Raw genomic sequence first — 22,006 nt, 5'->3', positions numbered from 1 at the left:
AAAAATCCATTACTTTCATCCAAAGAAAAAATCTTATTTTGTATGAATTATAACAAAATATAAAGCTTGAAACAAACTAATACAAGATTGACAACTTACTATTTATTTCACAACATACAATAAACAGGTGATTATTTTGAACAAAGCTGACAGTTAAGTCACTAGATTCCTCATAGCAATATGATGACAATTATAAATACAAAAAAGTACTTACGGCTGCTAATGGGATCTCCCTTTCAACAATTTACAAAGTCATTTGTACAACTTGCAAAAAAATTATATAAATGGACTAACCTGCTGTTAACATCTGTATAGGTAGGATAAAATTCCAACAGTGCTTTTGTGAAGAACTACCATGTCTAAACTAAACAGCCTCTTACCTTATTAACTAAACAGATTCTTACCTTAAGAGAAAAATTCACAAATACACAATTATCACAAAAAAAAAAAAAAATGAAACCTAAAAACACTATAATACAAGTGCTTCAATGCTCCAAGGATTGAACAGTCGAGCCTGCATCCTCCATCCTGGCCCAAGTTAGCAGCAGTGCCTTATTCCACTGGCCATACCTGCCCTTAATCCAATTGTCTTACCCATCTCAAGCATATTAATCACAATGATTACCAAGGCCTGGAATATGATAAAGTCAATGGGGAAAGTGCAGATGCAGCACCTGGGCGAGACTTCTTGCACACTTGAGATGGATCGAGTATAAATACATACAATCAAGTGTAGGTCCCAAGAAGCAAGTATACAAGCACCACTTGCTCAAACGTAAGTTCCACGTGGGCGGCACACAAACGACAGTCTTGTGGATAAACATTTCAACACTGATCAGAGCAATGATAAAAAGAGACAAAGAAGTCAATAACAGATGATAACAGATGCTTGCTGCAGAGTGATGCAATGTTAGCTTGTCCACACAGGACTAATCGAGCTGTGATGGAAAACCAACAAGTGTTAGGGACTCACTACAATTTCATTATTTTTGTCAACATGTTTGCAATCTTTTGATAGTTAAATGATGAGAGAATCCTACGACTTCACAAAAAACATCACTCATGGGATATAAATTTGACCTATTTTCTAATTCAGTTAAACTATTCCTATCTTAGCTTTACCTAGAGTTGGACATGTCTAAGCGTCTCTGCATGAGTGGTGTTATTGAGAATTCTTGCCTAATAATGCAGATAATGTAGACAGCAGATTCATCTTGGATAGTCCCAGGTGTGTGTTGGTTTGCCCCACAAGCCAACTTAGTGACTGACTGACTGCGCTAGTGTGCTTAGCGAGCGAGCGAGGGAGGGTCGGTGAGGAGGCTGACTATCAGTCATGACGAAGGCATGCGTATGTTGCCTCACCAGCGCCGTGACCTGCTGCTGCCCATCCTGTTGCTTCCTACCTGCTGGCTACATACCGGGACCCGGTGGTCACCTGAAGCGCGGGATCATGTGCGGCCCTCCCATAATGGGTGCGCCCATCATTGGTGGACCAGCTAAACCAGGGGCCATTTGCCCAGGACCAGGCAGAGCTGAAATAGTTAACCAACACACTAAATTAATTAGTCTATCCTAAAAAATTATGCATCATCCCAGGGCAAACTAATAGGTTAAACATCACCTTTTATTACATAAAATACAGCTAGCATTCTAAGAACATTACAGGAGTGAGCCCAAACAGGAAAGTGAGTTCTATTACAGCATTTAATTATAGACAATGAGTGCAAATCGTGCTTCAGTCGTATCTAAATCCAGGTTTCACTGTGCATATCAAAGAAAAACAAACTTTAAGAGCATCATTATAACACACTTGGCCAGGATACCACCACTTGACACCTGCAGCAGTCATTTACACCCTCAAATATCCCTGAAAATTTTTAAATACACATATTAAGCAAATTTTATACAGCAATAGGGATAAGATAAGAGTTTCTGCCTGCAATTACTAAGAATATAAACCAACAGAACAACTTACTGTGTAGGCTATGGGTGCCTCATGTGTCCTAACAAAAATTTCACAACTTAATACCCAGCACTATATTCAGAGGTGCTTATGTCAGTAAGCAACAAATTCCTGCATACCAACTTCAACTGTTTTTTCTTTTTACCATTTAACTTGGGTTGGAAGGAACCTCTTTACAACGGCAAATTTTGCTCATTTGTAGGAACATTTTCTTTTGTATGTACGTTCCTTGTACATCGTTACCTCATTCTAGGTTATGCATTTCACCTTATATAGTGAAGCTTCATTGTATAACTTCCTGATAGTGAAAAAAAAAAAAAAATTTCTTTCCATGTACAGTAAAACTTGAACTAGTAGTTTATGTTGACATGGAGACCCTTTTCAATAACTAACTGCTTCACTAGAACAAACTTTTATATTATACTTGCCATAGAATTTTTGCTAAACACGTACCACAAAGATGGTGTAGTCTAACAGGGTTTTAAACCATACAAAAGTCTCTGTGAAAAGCTCTCTGACCTCCATGAAATTTTATTTTGTTTCATTCCTCTTATTTTCTAATATTTAATACTTTCTCCTTTATGCCTCATACTCTTTGCATGATTTCTATCACACGTATCACTTGCCAATGCACTATTAGCTAAATGCAATTCATACAATAAGAGAACAATCCCAGACACTGAAAACTAAGATAAAATGCTATAACATGAAACCAAAACCTTTAATATATATACATTAATATACAACTTATTACAAAATACTATTGGAATTAGAAATTACACACACACACACACACACACACACACACACACACACACACACACACACACACAAAAAAAAAAAAATCATCTTTGCAGATACCACCACCATTACCCTTCATATTCAATTAAATTTTAAAACAATATTGCCAACCATGTAGGGTATTGTATGTCTTGCTGATGGTTACTGGAACCACAAATTACACAAATTTTCCTGTCCTTCCAGAAGTTCCTACTTTCATTATGAAAACCCTTTTCCCCAATACAGAAATAACTTCAGTCACTTATGAACCTATATTTGATTCTCTCCAAGGTAATCATATTGAAAATTATAAGTTTGATTCCCTTAACCCCTAAACACAACAGCATTACAAAAAGCAATAAGGGAGTGCAATAACAGTCATGCCCCCATATACGGTACTATACAAGTTGCAAGACTTGACATGCTGATCAAGTAAGTGAATCAAGACAAAAACTATTACACGTGCTTGACAGTTGTACTACAGGACTAAGACGTACATGAAGGAGAACCACTTTTTTGTAAAACTGTACCCATATGAAGACCAAAAACAACTGTAGAACAAACTTTAATTGGGACATTTCACTCTACATAGTGAAACGATCTAGACAAAATTGGTCGAGGCAGGATCCAAATGCAGTTTCAAGAATAGATATGGTAGGTCTCACAGAGCCAGGAAAAGGGGGACCCAATAGTGGCTAGCGGAGTGGTGGGGCCACAGGAGTTGAGACTTTACCCGTACAACCACAAACTGGAGAGTACAGCAAAATGCCGTCCCATGAAACCTTGTTCTGTAACTTGTATTTCTTCATAAGTGGCAGCTGTGCTACTGTAGGTGGCTACCCATAACCTCAAAGATGCTACAAACCACACAATTACAGGACTTTCTAAAACATACATGACAGTGCATCACTTTTTTGTAATGCTGTGCCAACAATTTCAAACATGCTTCCATTTGCTACAAACATCAACCCCCATCTAGCATCAACTATGAAGTACCAGATATATTTTTATTATCACACCGGCCGATTCCCACCAAGGCAGGGTGGCCCGAAAAAGAAAAACTTTCACCATCATTCACTCCATCACTGTCTTGCCAGAAGGGTGCTTTACACTACAGTTTTTAAACTGCAACATTAACACCCCTCCTTCAGAGTGCAGGCACTGTACTTCCCATCTCCAGGACTCAAGTCCGGCCTGCCGGTTTCCCTGAATCCCTTCATAAATGTTACTTTGCTCACACTCCAACAGCACGTCAAGTATTAAAAACCATTTGTCTCCATTCACTCCTATCAAACACGCTCACGCATGCCTGCTGGAAGTCCAAGCCCCTCGCACACAAAACCTCCTTTACCCCCTCCCTCCAACCCTTCCTAGGCCGACCCCTACCCCGCCTTCCTTCCACTACAGACTGATACACTCTTGAAGTCATTCTGTTTCGCTCCATTCTCTCTACATGTCCGAACCACCTCAACAACCCTTCCTCAGCCCTCTGGACAACAGTTTTGGTAATCCCGCACCTCCTCCTAACTTCCAAACTACGAATTCTCTGCATTATATTCACACCACACATTGCCCTCAGACATGACATCTCCACTGCCTCCAGCCTTCTCCTCGCTGCAACATTCATCACCCACGCTTCACACCCATATAAGAGCGTTGGTAAAACTATACTCTCATACATTCCCCTCTTTGCCTCCAAGGACAAAGTTCTTTGTCTCCACAGACTCCTAAGTGCACCACTCACTCTTTTTCCCTCATCAATTCTATGATTCACCTCATCTTTCATAGACCCATCCGCTGACACGTCCACTCCCAAATATCTGAATACGTTCACCTCCTCCATACTCTCTCCTTCCAATCTGATATTCAATCTTTCATCACCTAATCTTTTTGTTATCCTCATAACCTTACTCTTTCCTGTATTCACCTTTAATTTTCTTCTTTTGCACACCCTACCAAATTCATCCACCAATCTCTGCAGCTTCTCTTCAGAATCTCCCAAGAGCACAGTGTCATCAGCAAAGAGCAGCTGTGACAACTCCCACTTTGTGTGTGATTCTTTATCTTTTAACTCCACGCCTCTTGCCAAGACCCTCGCATTTACTTCTCTTACAACCCCATCTATAAATATATTAAACAACCACGGTGACATCACACATCCTTGTCTAAGGCCTACTTTTACTGGGAAAACCACTGGGATAACCACTTAAATTTCCAGTGATCTTCAGTAAAGGCTAATATAACAGGCATTATGTATATTTGGCAATATAAATAGTATGCACTGACATGGAGAATAGGAGCAGGAAGAAAATAGGAAGTTTTGAGGAGGGGGACAATCTACAGGTGGGGAAGAGGAAGGGGAAAAGAACTAAACACAGGAATGGAGAAGGGAGATTTGGTCAAGCACTGAACTGGGAGGAGGGGGACATCAAGCAGAAGACTTACAAGTTGAGCAGAGGACTGCGGAGACCAAGCAGAAGACTTGGGGAGGTCTAGCAGGAGACTTTGGGAGGGAGGGATCGAGCAGAGGACTAACGAAGTTAAGCAGGGGGCTGGGGTGTTTGAAGCATTAGCCCTTGAGGGTCCAAGCTGTAGATCTACATCACGAGCTCAGCTCACTCAGATAAGCTGAGTCGTAAATATGAGCATAGATATGAGAGAGTGCATCTATGTGGTAAGTGTGCACCATATAAAACGAATCCTGCAGCACACGTTGCATAATAAGGAAAAAAAATGCGACCGTGTTTTTTTGGATTAAAATATCGACTTTGCGGTATATTTTTGTGTAAACTCCAGGTTTTTACAGTTGTATTTGCGGTATCTTGGTCTCATTTGACAGAATGGGAGACATATTACAGAAATAGAGATGATTTTGATTGATTTTTGTGTTGTAAATGGCTTGAAATTGAGCTCAAAGTAGCAGGAGTGTTCGGTTTTTGCCGATGTTCGAGAGTAAACAAATGACATCACGCATCCAATACACATCAACTGGCGAGTCTAATATACATTCACGAATGCACTGATATTATTTATACAATTATTGCAATATTGCATAACAGTAAATGTATTTTTTGGTGCGAATAAAAATTCTTTATGCAAATAAAAAAAAATAAAAATGGAATTCATGTGTAAAGCCTGGAAACGAAACTAATAAACAAGGAAATGTTATTTTTGTGCCAGAATGCCTGCATTATTTATTCTGGACCCTATTTTGAAATTGGAATACAAGTCCTCCATCACAAATCCAGCATCATTGGGACCTGTAGTGTGCCAGATTACTGAGTTTGCCAAATTACAGAGTGGTTAGGTTAGAATACACTTAATAAAATTAACCAACTTGACTTGCACAAAGTTCATTGAACATCGGCAAAAATCGAACATTTCCTCTACTTTGAGCTCAATTTCAAGGTACTTTTCGTCGTGGAAACAATCAAAATCATGTCTATTTCTGTAATATATCTTCCATTCTATCAAACGAGTCCAAAAAAATGAGAATACAACCATAAAAACCATACGAAAATATACTGCAAAGAGGCAGCTAATGGCCGAGAAGTGAACTCCCTTATTTATCGTCCATCTTTTTTATTTTTGTTGTACGTTAACCCTTTCAGGGTCCGTCCCGTAGATCTACGGCTTTACGTTCAGGGTCCAAACCGTAGATCTACGTCATGCGCTCAGCTCACACTGATAAACTGTGAGTGGTACATTTGGGCCTAGATATGAGAGAATACATCTATGTGGTATGTGTGCACCACATAAAACAAAACCTGCAGCACACTGTGTATGAGAGAAAAAAAACTGAGACCATTATTTTCGATTAAAACAGCAACTTTGCAGTGTTTTTTCGTATGTTTTTTATAGTTGTATTTGCGATTTCTTGGTCTCATTTGATAGAATGGAAGACATATTACAGAAATAGGGATGATTTTGATTGGTTTTAGCACTGGAAATGGCTTGAAACTGAGCTCAAAAGAGTAGAAATGTTAAATTTTTGCTGATGTTCAAGAGTAAACAAACGACCTCACACGTCTAATACACGCCAGCTCGTGGGTCTAATATACATTCACAAATGTGGTGATAATATTTATACAATTATTACAATATTGCATAACAGTAAATCTTCTATTTTTTGGTGAATAAAAATTCATTATGTGAATAAAAAATCAAAATGGAATCTATTTGTAAAGCCTCAAAACATAACTAATGAACAGAGGAAATGTTAGTTTAGTGCCAGGAATACCTACATTGTTTATTCTGGACCCTACTTTGAAATTGGAATATTTTGAACTTTGTGTTAAATTGGCCAAATTACCAACTTCCCATCACTTTATTTTGTAGTTGAAACAGTTGACTTGGCGATTTCTTGTGCTCAATCGATAGAATAGAAGTAATACTAGTGAAATAGCTAAGAATTTGGTCGACTAGAATAATATAATTGGCCTAAAATGGGAGTCAAAGTCGGCAAAATCGCCGATTCGTAAATATCGCTGACACATCAAAATTCGCGAGAGCATAATTTTGTCAATTTTCCATCAAATTTCGTACTTTTTGTTTTATTACCTTCAGAAAAAGATTCTCTACCATTTCATAAGAAAAGATAACTTTTTTTTTTTTTAAATTCTTGGACACTGGGGCACCGCTTCAGATTTTGGCCTTGGACCCTGAAGGGGTTAAGAAGCATCTTTCCATCATACATTGCCCAAGTTTCAATGAGATAGCCCAACAAACAACCGAGAAAAAAATATTTACCAAAAATCATATATGGCAAGCCCAGGCCAGGTACTGGAAATAAGTCACTTTGTCTGACTTTTCTGGGTTATCATAGGTTCTCTATATATGCACTGCTATGTATGATAATCTATGTAACTGTATTTGTGTATGCCTGAATAAACCTATTTACTTCTAGTCTGTCAACTGAGTACAAGCAACCGCCCATTCACTTATTTCAACTACCCAATAAAGTGGTCAGAAATTGGCACAATTTGGCCGATTTCACACAAATTTCAACAGATGCCAATTTCAAAATAGGGTCCAGAATAAACAATGCAGACATTCCTGGCACTAAAATAACATTTTCTCTGTTCATTAGTCATGGCTACAGGCCCCTCTTATATTACTCTTGTTTACCATTTGGAATTTTTATTCACAAAAATATAGAAGATTTACTGTTATGCAGACTGCTGCATTATTGTAATAATTGTATAAATAATATCAACCCATTCTTGACTCCGTATTGGAATTTGGACTGGCAGGCGGACAGGTATTGGACAGTGACGTCATTTGTTTACTCTTGAGCTTCGCTGAAGAATAGAACATTTTTGCTACTGTGAGTAATTTCAAGGTACTTTTTGTCATGAAAGTAATCAAAATCATATCTATTTCTGTAATATATCTTTCATTCTATGAAATGAGACTGAAAAAATGAGAATATAAACATAAAAACCATACAAAAATATACCGCTAAGCGGCCGCTAATGGCTGAGAAGTGAACTCCGCTATTTATGGTCCAATTTCTTTCATTTTTGGTGTACGTTACGAAGTATCTTTCCATCATACATTGCCCAAGTTTCAATAAGATATCCCAACAAACAACTGAGGGAGGTGAAAGTGTATAAACTAAGGGAGGAGGAAGTTCGGGCGAGATATAAGCGACTATTGGCAGAAAGGTGGGCTAGTGCAAAGATGAGTAGTGGGGGGGGTTGAAGAGGGTTGGAATAGTTTTCAAAATGCAGTATTAGAATGTGGGGCAGAAGTTTGTGGTTATAGGAGGGTGGGGGCAGGAGGAAAGAGGAGCGATTGGTGGAATGATGAAGTAAAGGGTGTGATAAAAGAGAAAAAGGTAGCTTACGAGAGGTTTTTACAAAGCAGAAGTGTTATAAGAAGAGCAGAGTATATGGAGAGTAAAAGAAGGGTGAAGAGAGTGGTGAGAGAGTGCAAAAGGAGAGCAGATGAAAGAGTGGGAGAGGCACTGTCAAGAAATTTTAATGAAAATAAGAAAAAATTTTGGAGTGAGTTAAACAAGTTAAGAAAGCCTAGGGAAAGTATGGATTTGTCAGTTAAAAACAGAGTAGGGGAGTTAGTAGATGGGGAGAGGGAGGTATTAGGTAGATGGCGAGAATATTTTGAGGAACTTTTAAATGTTAAGGAAGAAAGGTAGGCGGTAATTTCATGCACTGGCAAGGGAGGTATACCATCTTTTAGGAGTGAAGAAGAGCAGAATGTAAGTGTGGTGGAGGTACGTGAGGCATTACGTAGAATGAAAGGGGGTAAAGCAGCTGGAACTGATGGGATCATGACAGAAATGTTAAAAGCAGGGGGGGATATAGTGTTGGAGTGGTTGGTACTTTTGTTTAATAAATGTATGAAAGAGGGGAAGGTACCTAGGGATTGGCAGAGAGCATGTATAGTCCCTTTATATAAAGGGAAAGGGGACAAAAGATATTGTAAAAATTATAGAGGAATAAGTTTACTGAGTATACCAGGAAAAGTATACGGTAGGGTTATAATTGAAAGAATTAGAGGTAAGACAGAATGTAGAATTGCGGACGAGCAAGGAGGCTTCAGAGTGGGTAGGGGATGTGTAGATCAAGTGTTTACATTGAAGCATATATGTGAACAGTATTTAGATAAAGGTAGGGAAGTTTTTATTGCATTTATGGATTTAGAAAAGGCATATGATAGAGTGGATAGAGGAGCAATGTGGCAGATGTTGCAAGTATATGGAATAGGTGGTAAGTTACTAAATGCTGTAAAGAGCTTTTATGAGGATAGTGAGGCTCAGGTTAGGGTGTGTAGAAGAGAGGGAGAATACTTCCCGGTAAAAGTAGGTCTTAGACAGGGATGTGTAATGTCACCATGGTTGTTTAATATATTTATAGATGGGGTTGTAAAAGAAGTAAATGCTAGGGTGTTCGGGAGAGGGGTGGGATTAAATTATGGGGAATCAAATTCAAAATGGGAATTGACACAGTTACTTTTTGCTGATGATACTGTGCTTATGGGAGATTCTAAAGAAAAATTGCAAAGGTTAGTGGATGAGTTTGAGAATGTGTGTAAAGGTAGAAAGTTGAAAGTGAACATAGAAAAGAGTAAGGTGATGAGGGTATCAAATGATTTAGATAAAGAAAAATTGGATATCAAATTGGGGAGGAGGAGTATGGAAGAAGTGAATGTTTTCAGATACTTGGGAGTTGACGTGTCGGCGGATGGATTTATGAAGGATGAGGTTAATCATAGAATTGATGAGGGAAAAAAGGTGAGTGGTGTGTTGAGGTATATGTGGAGTCAAAAAACATTATCTATGGAGGCAAAGAAGGGAATGTATGAAAGTATAGTAGTACCAACATTCTTATATGGATATGAAGCTTGGGTGGTAAATGCAGCAGCGAGGAGACGGTTGGAGGCAGTGGAGATGTCCTGTCTAAGGGCAATGTGTGGTGTAAACATTATGCAGAAAATTCGGAGTGTGGAAATTAGGAGAAGGTGTGGAGTTAATAAAAGCATTAGTCAGAGGGCAGAAGAGGGGTTGTTGAGGTGGTTTGGTCATTTAGAGAGAATGGATCAAAGTAGAATGACATGGAAAGCATATAAATCTATAGGGGAAGGAAAGAGGGGTAGGGGTCGTCCTCGAAAGGGTTGGAAAGAGGGGGTAAAGGAGGTTTTGTGGGTGAGGGGCTTGGACTTCCAGCAAGCGTGCATGAGCGTGTTAGATAGGAGTGAATGGAGACGAATGATACTTGGGACCTGACGATCTGTTGGAGTGTGAGCAGGGTAATATTTAGTGAAGGGATTCAGGGAAACCGGTTATTTTCATATAGTCGGACTTGAGTCCTGGAAATGGGAAGTACAATGCCTGCACTTTAAAGGAGGGGTTTGGGATATTGGCAGTTTGGAGGGATATGTTGTGTATCTCTATACGTATATGCTTCTAAACTGTTGTATTCTGAGCACCTCTGCAAAAGCAGTGATAATGTGTGTGTGTGGTGAAAGTGTTGAATGATGATGAAAGTATTTTCTTTTTGGGGATTTTCTTTCTTTTTTTTTTGGGTCACCCTGCCTCGGTGGGAGACAACCGACTTGTTGAAAAAAAAAAATAATAATAATAATAATAATAATATCTTTACTACATGTACATGTACAAGGTATACAGGCCTAGCTGACATCAGTGACATATTACTACACCTACCATCCGACTTACAACCTGCTCGACATACGACCACTCGAGTTACGACCGTGTTTTTTATGCCAAATTTCTGGGAAATAAACATCTGTTTGTGTTGTACAGTGTTTATCCTAAACCTTAAAGTATAAAATACAGTACTAACAGCATAAAAAGTAAAGTAAAAAATGAAATACCAAAATAAAACAAAGTCATTACAAAAATGTGATGTTGATATTCAGTAGTAAAGTTCGACTTACATCCATTTTGACTTATGACCGGTTGGTCGGAACCAAGCTTGGTCGTAAGTCGGATGGTAGGTGTATATAGAAAGCCGCTCGTTATGCAGAGTATTTCAAGAAAATTCGGTCAGTGTCCTAGGATAACACCCACACCAGTCGGCTAACACCCAGGTACCCATTTACTTATGGGTAAACATAGACAACAGGTGTAAAGAAACATGCCTGATGTTTCTACCCTGGCTGGGAATCAAATATTTACTAAAAATCATATATGGCTAACCCAAGCCAGGTACTAGAAATAAGCCACGATGATTTTTTTGGGTTATCCTAGGTTCTCTACACATATGCTGCTATGTGTGATAATCTATAAAGAGAAAATAACTTTTGTTTCAGGTTTATGGTGCAGTATGAGTGTATATCACAGTTAGCCATGTGCTATACTCCATTTTCTCTAATATAAGCCCCAAGACAGGGATAGGAGAATGGTACTTGTATACCATATCCTCTTCATACCTTCGTCGAACTGCTCGGTGTTATGCCAAATATTATTTATTCTGGAGTATTTAACATGCTTTATGTTATTTATATTGTTTATTATCTCATATTAGATCAATTGTGATAGGCAAATAAGCTGTAGTGTTGATATTAGCGTAATAATAAAGCATATTCTCCTGCATCATGAGACTGAGTTCATGACAACCGACAGTGGCTTCAAAGCCACCTTATCTTTAATGGATAATGTACTGTGTAGGTGCTTTACATAATGAGAAGCATTTCTTTTATTCATTGGAATCATGGCTAGGGCTAAAAGTAAGCAGGTTATAACAATAAATGGAGAAAAAAAAATTGGAATGACTTATGTAGCAAGTAGCACCACGAAACAGTACAATGGAACCTCAAAAATCGAACTTAATCTGTTCCAGGAGCTAGTTCTAAATTCGAAAAGTCTGAAATTCGAAGCAATATTTCCCACAAGAAATAATGGAAATACAATTAATCCGTTCCAGAAACCCAAAAATATTCACACAAAAAATACATTTTATAGAGATTAATTACAGTTTTACATACAACAAATACTATAGTTTTTAATTATGTATAGTAATACATATAAAATAAAATTTTTACTTACCTTTATTGAAGATTGGTGATGACATCTGGAAGATAGGGAGGAGGAGAGAGGGAGTTGGGGTTAGTGTTTGGAAGGAGAATCCCCCTCTATGAGGACTTCAGGTAAAGCCCTCTCTGGGGTTACTTCCCTTCTCTGTCTTTTAATGCCACTAGGATCAGCTTGAGAGTCACTGGACCCCTGTCTCACAAAATAACTGTCCACAGTCCTCTGTTTCTGGTGCCTCTAACATTTCCCTAAAATGGGACATGGTTCTGTCACTGAACTTGTTGCAAAGACGGCTTGTTTCAGCTTGCTCAGGGTGGTACTTCTGCACAAACATTTGGACATCATTCCACTAGGCACAAATCTCCTTTATCTTTGAAAAAGGCACCTCATCCACTCCCTACATTAACACCCTTCGCAGCATCAGCTTCCTTGATTTGTTCTTTCCTTGACAGGATAGAACCGATGGTTGACTTGTTTTTCCCATACATCCTGGCAAGCTCAACAAGTCTCACACCACTCTCATACTTCTGTATTATTTCCTTCTTCACATCTATGGTGTTTCTCACTTTCTTTACCACAGGGGTACCACTAGCAAGCTTCTTTGGGCCCATGGCAGCTTATTTCACAGTCCCACAAGCACTAAACACAATGAAATAATCGTAAAATGCGCGAATGAGAGTGCAGGTTAGTGTTCACTCAAGCATAAACAAAGCTAGACTGCTCACGGCGCCTGCGCGGGGACGCAGACAGAGCGGACGGCAGACAGGTCCTGTACCCGGCGGTCCAAAAATAGGGGTACGTTCAATAATAGGGACACAGTTTGTCCAAAAAAAAATAGTCCTATTTTCGAAACGTTCGATATGTGATACGTTCAATTTTTGAGGTTCCACTGTACTAGCAGGTTGGTGTGGCGACCCTGGAAATTTGAAATTATGCTAGCCAAAATTAGTGCCGAATAACTGAAGGAACCAAACAACTGATTGCTGGATTTGTGATGGCGAACCTGTATTCTGAGCTGTGTGTGAAAATGGCCAAATTACTAATTTCTGATCGCTTTACTGGGCAGTTGAAATACTTGACTGGGCAGTTTACTGTGCTCAATCAATAAAATAGAAGTAATACTGGCAAAATAGCTAAGAAACGGGTCGACTGGAATAATGTATTTGGCCTATAATAGGAGTCAAAGTGGGCAAAATCGCCGCTGCATAAATATTGCTGACGCAGCAAAATTAGTGTAGTTTCGTCAATTTTCCATCAAATTTTGTACTTTGTTTTATTACCTTCAGAAAAAGATTCTCTACCATTTCATAAGAAAAAAATAAAAAATATTTTGAAAATTCTTGGACCCTCAAAGGATTAGCAAAGTAAAAAGCTCAGTACCCCAAGGCATGGTTCTGATGCCTTTAGTGTTTCTTTTCTTCATAACGTATAAAAAAAATGGCCAGTAATGTATCATTTGAAGATACCAAAATAAGCATGAAAATCGCCTCAAGAGGACAAAAACTGGCGAAAAGATATATACAAAGTTTTCCTGTAGGCAATGAAGAATAACATGATGTTCAAGTGGCAAGTTCCAACTACAGTGGACCCTCGACCAACGATATTAATCCGTTCCTGAGAGCTCATCGTTAGTCGAGTTAATTTTCCCCATAAGAAATAATGGAAATCAAATTAATCCGTTCCTGACACCCCAAAGTATTGAAAAAAAAAAAAAATTTTTACATGAAATATTAATTTTAATGCACACAAACTAAAGAAGACATGTACAATTACATAACACTTACCTTTATTGAAGATCTGGTGATGATTGATGGGATGGGAGGGGAGTGTGTGGATGGTGTTCGTGTTGAGAAGGGGAATCCCCTTCCATTAGGACTTGAGGTGTCAAGTCCTTTTCTGGGGTTACCTCCCTTCTTTTAATGCCACTAGAACCAGCTCGAGTCACTGGACCTCTGGCGCACAACATATCTGTCCATAGAGGCCTGTACCTCCCATTCCTTTATGATATTCCTAAAGTGCTTTACAACATTGTCAGTGTACAGGTTGCCAACACGGCTGCAGTAGCTGTGTCAGGGTGATTTTCATCAAAAAAGGTTTGCACTTTAAGCCACATTGCACACATTTCCTTAATCTTTGAAGTAGGCAACTTCCTCAATTTCTCTATCCCCTCCTCCGGAGCAGTTTCCTCAGGTCTGCCCTCTTGCTGTTGAAGATGATCTTGCAGCTCATCAGTGGTTAGTTCATCATTGTCCTCCTCCACCAACTCTTCCACATCCTCCCCACTAACCTCCAACCCCAAGGACTTCCCCAATGCCACAATTGATTCCACAACTGGCATAGGCTTCTCAAGGTTAGCCTCAAATCCTTCAAAATCCCTTTTGTCTACACATTCTGGCCACAGTTTCTTCCAAGCAGAGTTCAAGGTCCTCTTAGTCACTCCCTCCCAAGCCTTACCTATAATGTTTACACAATTGAGGATGCTAAAGTGATCTCTCCAAAACTCTCTTAGAGTCAACTGAGTTTCTGTGGTCACTACAAAGCACCTTTCAAACACAGCTTTTGTGGATTTTTTTTTTTTTGAAGTTTGCAATGACCTGCTGGTCCATGGGCTGCAGGAAAGGAGTGGTATTAGGAGGCAAAAACTTTACCTTAATGAAGCTCATGTCCCCAGAAAGTCGCTTTGCCACGTCTGAAGGATGACCAGGAGCACTAATACCAGGAGGCACTTAAGGTCCAATTTATTTTCCAGGAGGTAATTTTTCACAGTGGGGGCAAATACATGGTGTAACCAGTCATAGAAAAAGTCCCTAGTGACCCATGCCTTACTGTTTGCCCTCCACAGCACACACAAATTAGCCTTGAGGACATTGATTTTCCTGAACACTCTGGGAGTTTCAGAGTGATATACCAATAAAGGCTTCACTTTGCAATCACCACTAGCATTGGCACACATGAGAAGAGTAAGCCTGTCTTTCATAGGCTTATGTCCTGGGAGTGCCTTTTCCTCCTGGGTAATGTAGGTCCTGCTTGGCATTTTCTTCCAAAACAGGCCTGTTTCGTCACAATTCAACACTTGTTCAGGTTTCAATTCTTCACTGTCTATGTAATCCTTGAATTCCTGCACATATTTTTCAGCTGCTTTTTGGTCCGAACTGGCAGCCTCACCATGCCTTATCACACTATGCCACTATGATTCTTAAATCTCTCAAACCAACCTTTGCTGGCCTTAAATTCACTCACATCGCCACTAGTTGCTGGCATTTTTCTAATTAAATCGTCATGCAACTTCCAAGCCTTTTCACATATGATCGCTTGAGAGATGCTATCTCCTGCTATCTGTTTTTTGTTTATCCACACCAATAACAGTCTCTCAACATCTTCTATCACTTGCGATCTCAGTTTCGAAAACATAGTTGCACCTTTGGCAAGAACAGCTTCCTTGATTGCCGTTTTCTTGCCCACAATAGTAGCAATGGTTGATTGGGGTTTTGTGTACAACCTGGCCAGCTCGGAGACACGCACTCCACTTTCATACTTAGCAATGATCTCTTTCTTCATATCCATAGTAATTCTCACCCTTTTTTCTGTAGGGTTGGCACTAGAAGCTTTCTTGGGGCCCATGGTGACTTATTTTGCAGGTGCAATCACTAAAAACGGTGTGATAATATGAAATGTTCCAATTGTATATTTGGATGGGACCGCGGTGGCTGGCTGGCTTGTAAACACTGGCACCCACAGGACAAGTGAGGCGCACTCAGGCCACAAGTGGACGCATCTCGAACAGAACGAATCGTGTTGGTCGAGTTTTTTAGTGCTAGTCAAGGCAAAATTTTTGCGTTAAAATGTATCGCTAGTCGGATTTAACGTTATACAATGCCATCGTTGGTCGAGGGTCCACTGTATACTTAGATATGAAAAGAATGAAGAACAAGAGAGACTGTATATGAAACACAAGATCACCAAACAGAACAAAAGGAAAAAGTAAGAGGTCTGGGTATAATAATGTCAGTTGACCTTTCTTTCAAAAGAATGCAATAAGGCAAGTATCACAAAAGCCAGGAAAATGATGGGTGGATAATGAAAGCTTTCAAGACAGGAAGTAGTGCTGATGGCGATGCTTTTCAAATCACTTGTATTCTCTCAGAGTACTGTTCAGTGTTAACAGCTCCTTTCAGGGTAGGAGATTATCACAGCTGGAACAGAGAGATCATTTATGGCCTGCATAGAGCCAATAAAGCATTTAAATTCCTGGTAACACCTCTAAGTCCTAATAATATGTACTCACATGAAGTGAGGAAAGATACATAATATATACATGGAAGGTGCTTCAGGGTCTGGTCCTAAATCTGCAGTCATAACATACTGGAGTGTAAAATAAACCCAGTGAAATACATGGGAGCAATGGGAACAATATGAGAACATTATCAACATCAGTGGTCCTAGACTGTTCAACATACTACCACAAGATATCATAAACATGGCTGGAACATGCAAAGACGTTTTAAGAGGAAATAGGACATGTCCCTAGTTTAGCCTCACTGAATTTCATGAGGTGTCCAACATTGTTCCTATGTTGAAAACACGCATTTTTACGGTCATCATTTCTGCAAGCATTTTTGTGTTCTGTGATCCTAATGTCCTGAGATCTGGCTGTTTCCCCCACATATACTTTGTCACACCCCCACATGGAATAGTGTATATTCCTGCACTTGCACCAGAATCATGCTTGGGTTTTTGTACCAGGTTTCTAATAGTAGTTAATGAGCTGGTATATATTCTAGCTTATTTTCTGTCAAACTTTTTTGAAACGTTAGTTGCAACTTTTCTGATCGGTAAAACAATGTAAATAGGAGGCTTTTCTTCAAACTGACTGGTGTTAGTCTTTTTGAGGATACGTGTTGCGCGTTTCCTGCAATCACGTATGAAGTGTAGGGGAAAGTGTAGTGAACTAAAAGAATGTGTGACGTATGTACATTCTTCTTTGAGTAACTGCGGACTGGAAATTCTGTAAGCTCTCAGAAAGAAGCCTACAACTACCTCTTTCAGTTCTGGCATCATGGTGAGAGAAGAAATGTAGATCATTCTTGTAGGTAGGCTTACGGTAAACTTTAAAGAAAGTCTGTTTTCACCAGCGAGTAGAACGTCGAAAAGAAGTACAGTGGACCCCCGGTTAACGATATTTTTTCATTCCAGAAGTATGTTCAGGTGCCAGTACTGACCGAATTTGTTCCCATAAGGAATATTGTGAAGTAGATTAGTCCATTTCAGACCCCCAAACATACATGTACAAAAGCACTTACATAAATACACTTACATAATTGGTCGCATTGGGAGGTGATCAGTAAGCAGGGGTCCACTGTAACTGGTTGTCCTTCTCCTTCTCTAGTGTAAATTTAATAGTAGGTTCCAGAGTGCTGGTGGTGTTGAGGATGTCACATACATCTAGATTTTTGGGTACCATGACCAAAATATCAACGTACCGCATCCATGTATGTATCAGAAATCTTCCCCATAAGGATAGGCTGAGGGCCCTGAATTTCCACTCTCTAGAAAGGCGTAGAATTAGGGGGGATATGATTGGTGAATAAATGGAAAACAAATGGAAAAGGGGATGTAAATAGCGTGCAAAAATATCTAGCCAAAACAGGATTTGCAGCAATGGTTTTAACTTGGAAAAATTCAGATTTAAGAGGGATATAGGAAAGCACTGGTTTGGTGGTAGAGTTGTGGATGAGTGGAACAAACTCTAGTACCGTCATAGAAGCTAAAACGTTGTGTAGTTTAAAAAATAGGTTACATAAATACATGAGTGGGTGTAGGTGGGTGAGAGTTGGATGTGACTAGCTTGTGCTAATAGGTCTGATGCCGTGCTCCTTAAGCGAATGAGACCTGACTTGACTAGGATGGGTCATTGGCTGAAGCCAGTGAGAGACTTGGACCTGCTGTGCATGGGCTAGTAGGCCTGCTGCAGTGTTCCTTCTTTCTTATGTGCCAGATGAACCAGGCTGTGATAGATGTGGGAGGCCAGCAGGTCATCAGCAGTAACAGTCTGCTTGATTAGGCAAGCACCGGAAATGCCTAGACCAAGGCTAGGCTAAGAGATAGGAAAACTTTTGGAAGCCTTCAAAGGTATATCGAAGTTATGGGAAAAACAAGCAAAGTGGGAAGGGAAAGAAGGGGAGTCAAAGAATAGGGAGCTGGGTAGAACAAAGGAGGGTAGATCAAGAAATTATAGATCACAAAGATGTGGGAAGATAACTAATGTTACAGGGAGAATAGACAAGGGAAGGGACAGACTAGAAAAAAGGTTTTGAAATGTTAAATGTGAAGGAGAGAAGGACAGAGGGGAAGGGGGAAGAGGATAGAATAGGGAGGAAGAAGTGAAAAAGAAATGACAAGAGGTAAGAGATAAGAAAAAGGAGAGGTTGGAAAAGTTGAGGCCGATGAGGAGGGGAGTAAGGGAAGGAGGGAGGGCAGAAATGGGAAAGAGTAGGGAGCAGAGAGAAGCACATTATGGGCAAGACCACAGGAAAGGAAAGGAGATACATGTATAAATATATATATCTCAACACACTACATACTGGTCAGTGTGAGAACATTTTGAAGAATCTTTTCAAAGCTCGTCTGAAGAAAAAGTACATGGAGAAAATAGCGAGACTAACATAAAACACAAATAATTGCTGCCACCTCTCAAAATTAGCATGAATTTTTCAAGCTTTAAGAGGATGTGAGAAGAAACTATTTATATATATAAAAAAAAAAAACATGAAATTAAAGACCCTAACAAGAAACAAACACTACCACCACTATGTGCAAGCATAGATATTTTTTTTTTTTTTTTTACTTTTTTAAAAATCAACCATGTTACTTTCACCAATGCTTCTATTATTATTAGTGTTTCTCTTGAAAACTGATAACAGATTATATTCAAAACCCAAAATGCTAAACTCAAATGGGTCATACAATGCTATACATATAGTGGAGGTGAGGTGTAAGTGTAGGGAAGATCAATAAAATTTAACAATACATTCTCACAGTAATCATTTACATTTATTAAACTACCTGCCTTGTAAAAAAAACTGCTTGACATTTATACTATCCCATTACCCATGGCATCAACACAATTACTGAAAAATATGCTAAACACTAAGTCAACTTTGAAATCCTTTTATGTAAAGGACACGGCATATATATTTATAATCAGCTACACAGTACTGCAATTAGTGCCAAGTAAGGTTCTTAACAACAACAAAAACTTCAGGGAGTTTATTGTACTTTTTTGGGGGGATAAGAACTATTAGACAGTAATAACATGAGGTTGCAGAGTATGAATCAATCTGTTCACATTCTCTTAACTAATTTAAATATCCTTTTAAATGCATCAATTTAAATCTACAAAAAAATAATATACAAATGAAGGAGCCAAAAACCTAGAATGGCTCACTGGGAGACACCAAAAATGTGTGACCCTTGAACTCCAATTAACTAAATTTACACACTGGGGGGCAGACCAGATGGGGACACCAGTAAGGAATATACCAACAAGTGTTGGAAAACATAAATACAAATGAGGAGGTGAAGAACTTGCTAAGGGACATCGATACCTCAAAGGCAATGGGACCGGACAACATCTCCCTGTGGGTCCTTAGAGAGGGAGCGGATATGCTGTGTGTGCCACTTACCACAATCTTCAACACATCCCTGGAAACTGGGCAACTACCTGAGGTATGGAAGACGGCAAATGTAGTTCCCATTTTTAAAAAAAGGAGACAGAAAAGAGGCACTAAACTATAGACCTGTGTCACTGACGTGTATAGTATGCAAAGTTATGGAGAAGATTATCAGGAGGAGAGTGGTGGAGCACCTGGAATGGAACAAGAGTATAAACGCCAACCAGCACAGATTCATGGAAGGCAAATCCTGTGTCACAAACGTTTTGGAGTTTTATGATAAAGTAACAGAAGACATGAGAGAGAGGGGTGGGTTGACTGCATCTTCTTGGACTGCAAGAAGGCCTTTGACACAGTTCCTCACAAGAGATTAGTGCAGAAGCTAGAGGATCAGGTGCATATAAGAGGAAGGGCACTGCAATGGATCAGAGAATACCTGACAGGGAGGCAACAATGAGTCATGGTACATAATGAGGTATCACAGTGGGCACCTGTGACGAGCGGGGTCCCACAGGGGTCGGTCCTAGGACCAGTGCTATTTTTAGCATATGTGAACGACATGATGGAAGGGTTAGACTCAGAAGTGTCCCTATTTGCAGACGATGTGAAGTTAATGAGGAGAATTAAATCAGATGAGGATCAGGCAGTACTTCAAAGAGACCTGGACAGACTGGACACCTGGTCCAGCAACTGGCTTCTCGAATTTAACCCCGCCAAATGCAAAGTCATTAAGATAGGGGAAGGGCACAGAAGACTGCAGACGGAGTATAGGCTAGGTGGCCAAAGACTGCAAACCTCGCTCAAGGAGAAAGATCTTGGGGTGAGTATAACACCGAGCATGTCTCCAGTAGCACACATCAACCAGATAACTGCTGCAGCATATGGGCGCCTGGCAAACCTGAGAACAGTGTTCTGATACCTTAGCAAGGAATCGTTCAAGACACTGTACACCGTGTACATCAGGCCCATACTGAAGTATGCAGCACCTGTTTGGAACCCGCACTTGATCAAGCACGTCGAGAAATTAGAGAAAGTGCAAAGGTTTGCAACAAGGTTAGTTCCAGAGCTAAGGGAAATGTCCTATGAAGAAAGGTTAAGGGAAATCAGCCTGACGACACTGGAGGACAGGAGGGTCAGGGGAGACATGATAACGACATATAAAATACTGCGTGGAATAGACAAGGTGGACAAAGACAGGATGTTCAAGGGAGGTGACACAGAAACAAGAGGTCACAATTGGAAGTTGAAGACTCAGATGAGTCAAAGGGATGTTAGGAAGTATTTCTTCAGTCATAGAATTGTCAGGCAGTGGAATAGCCTAGAAAGTGACGTAGTGGAGGCGGGAACCGTACATAGTTTTAAGACAAGGTTTGATAAAACTCATGGAGCAGGGAGAGAGAGGACCCAGTAGCAACTGGTGAAGAGGCGGGGCCAGGAGCTAAGACTCGACCACTGCAACCACAAATAGGTGAGTACAAATAGGTGAGTACACACAACAACACATACAATATACACACACACACACACACACACACACACACACACACACACACACACACACACAAGGAATCAAATATGGACATGCATAAACAGCTCATACAGAAAACAAGACTGCTCATCAAGACCTAATGCTTTAAATATGTGTATAATAGTGAAATAGTGAATGTTCCTTACCTAAACTAGTATTTCATAGGATTACCCTTCCTCGTGATGCAAGCCTTGAAGTCTCAGACACTGACATGGCTAACTTATGGAACATAAAGATCAATACCCTCCCACATCTGCTTGATGGCACTTGAGATTCTGGGGTTAGAGGACATGTCCATGCCATAAAGCTTACACTTAATAAGCTTCCAAATGTTCTCTATCGGATTTAGGTCTACCAAGTTTCCAGGCCAGCCATAAAAGTATGGAAAAATTCCAATAATCCAATAATGTAGCCAATACTTTGCAAAGATTCAAAAAGTGCCTTCCCAACCTGACTTCATACAAATAAAACTCACCTCTCACCCTACATTAAGACTACAAATATTTTAAGGTAATTAACGAGTGTACTGTATATGCATTTTATCGCTCTGG

General features: G+C 39.7%; 1 protein-coding gene across 7 annotated transcripts in view; it reads right to left on the bottom strand.

Moving 5' to 3' along the window:
* The window catches only part of LOC128697699 (BUB3-interacting and GLEBS motif-containing protein ZNF207), a 75,199-nt gene that overhangs the window by 7,080 nt on the left and 46,113 nt on the right, over positions 1–22,006 (bottom strand). For 5 of the 7 annotated variants that reach the window (XM_070099748.1, XM_070099753.1, XM_070099754.1 and 2 more), the window contains one exon: positions 88–1,553. In XM_070099748.1, coding sequence (XP_069955849.1) covers positions 1,432–1,553 — 122 coding nt within the window. In that variant the 3' untranslated portion in view covers positions 88–1,431. Of the gene's footprint in view, positions 1–87; positions 1,554–22,006 lie in introns of those variants that run through there. The other 2 variants (XM_070099749.1, XM_070099750.1) reach the window with 2 other exon arrangements.

The sequence above is a fragment of the Cherax quadricarinatus genome, chromosome 68, assembly GCF_038502225.1.
Source record: "Cherax quadricarinatus isolate ZL_2023a chromosome 68, ASM3850222v1, whole genome shotgun sequence".
In the NCBI taxonomy this organism is placed as follows: Eukaryota; Metazoa; Arthropoda; class Malacostraca; order Decapoda; family Parastacidae; genus Cherax; species Cherax quadricarinatus.
The sequence above is the reverse complement of the archived record's forward strand: the minus strand, read 5'-3'. Positions and strand labels throughout refer to the sequence as shown.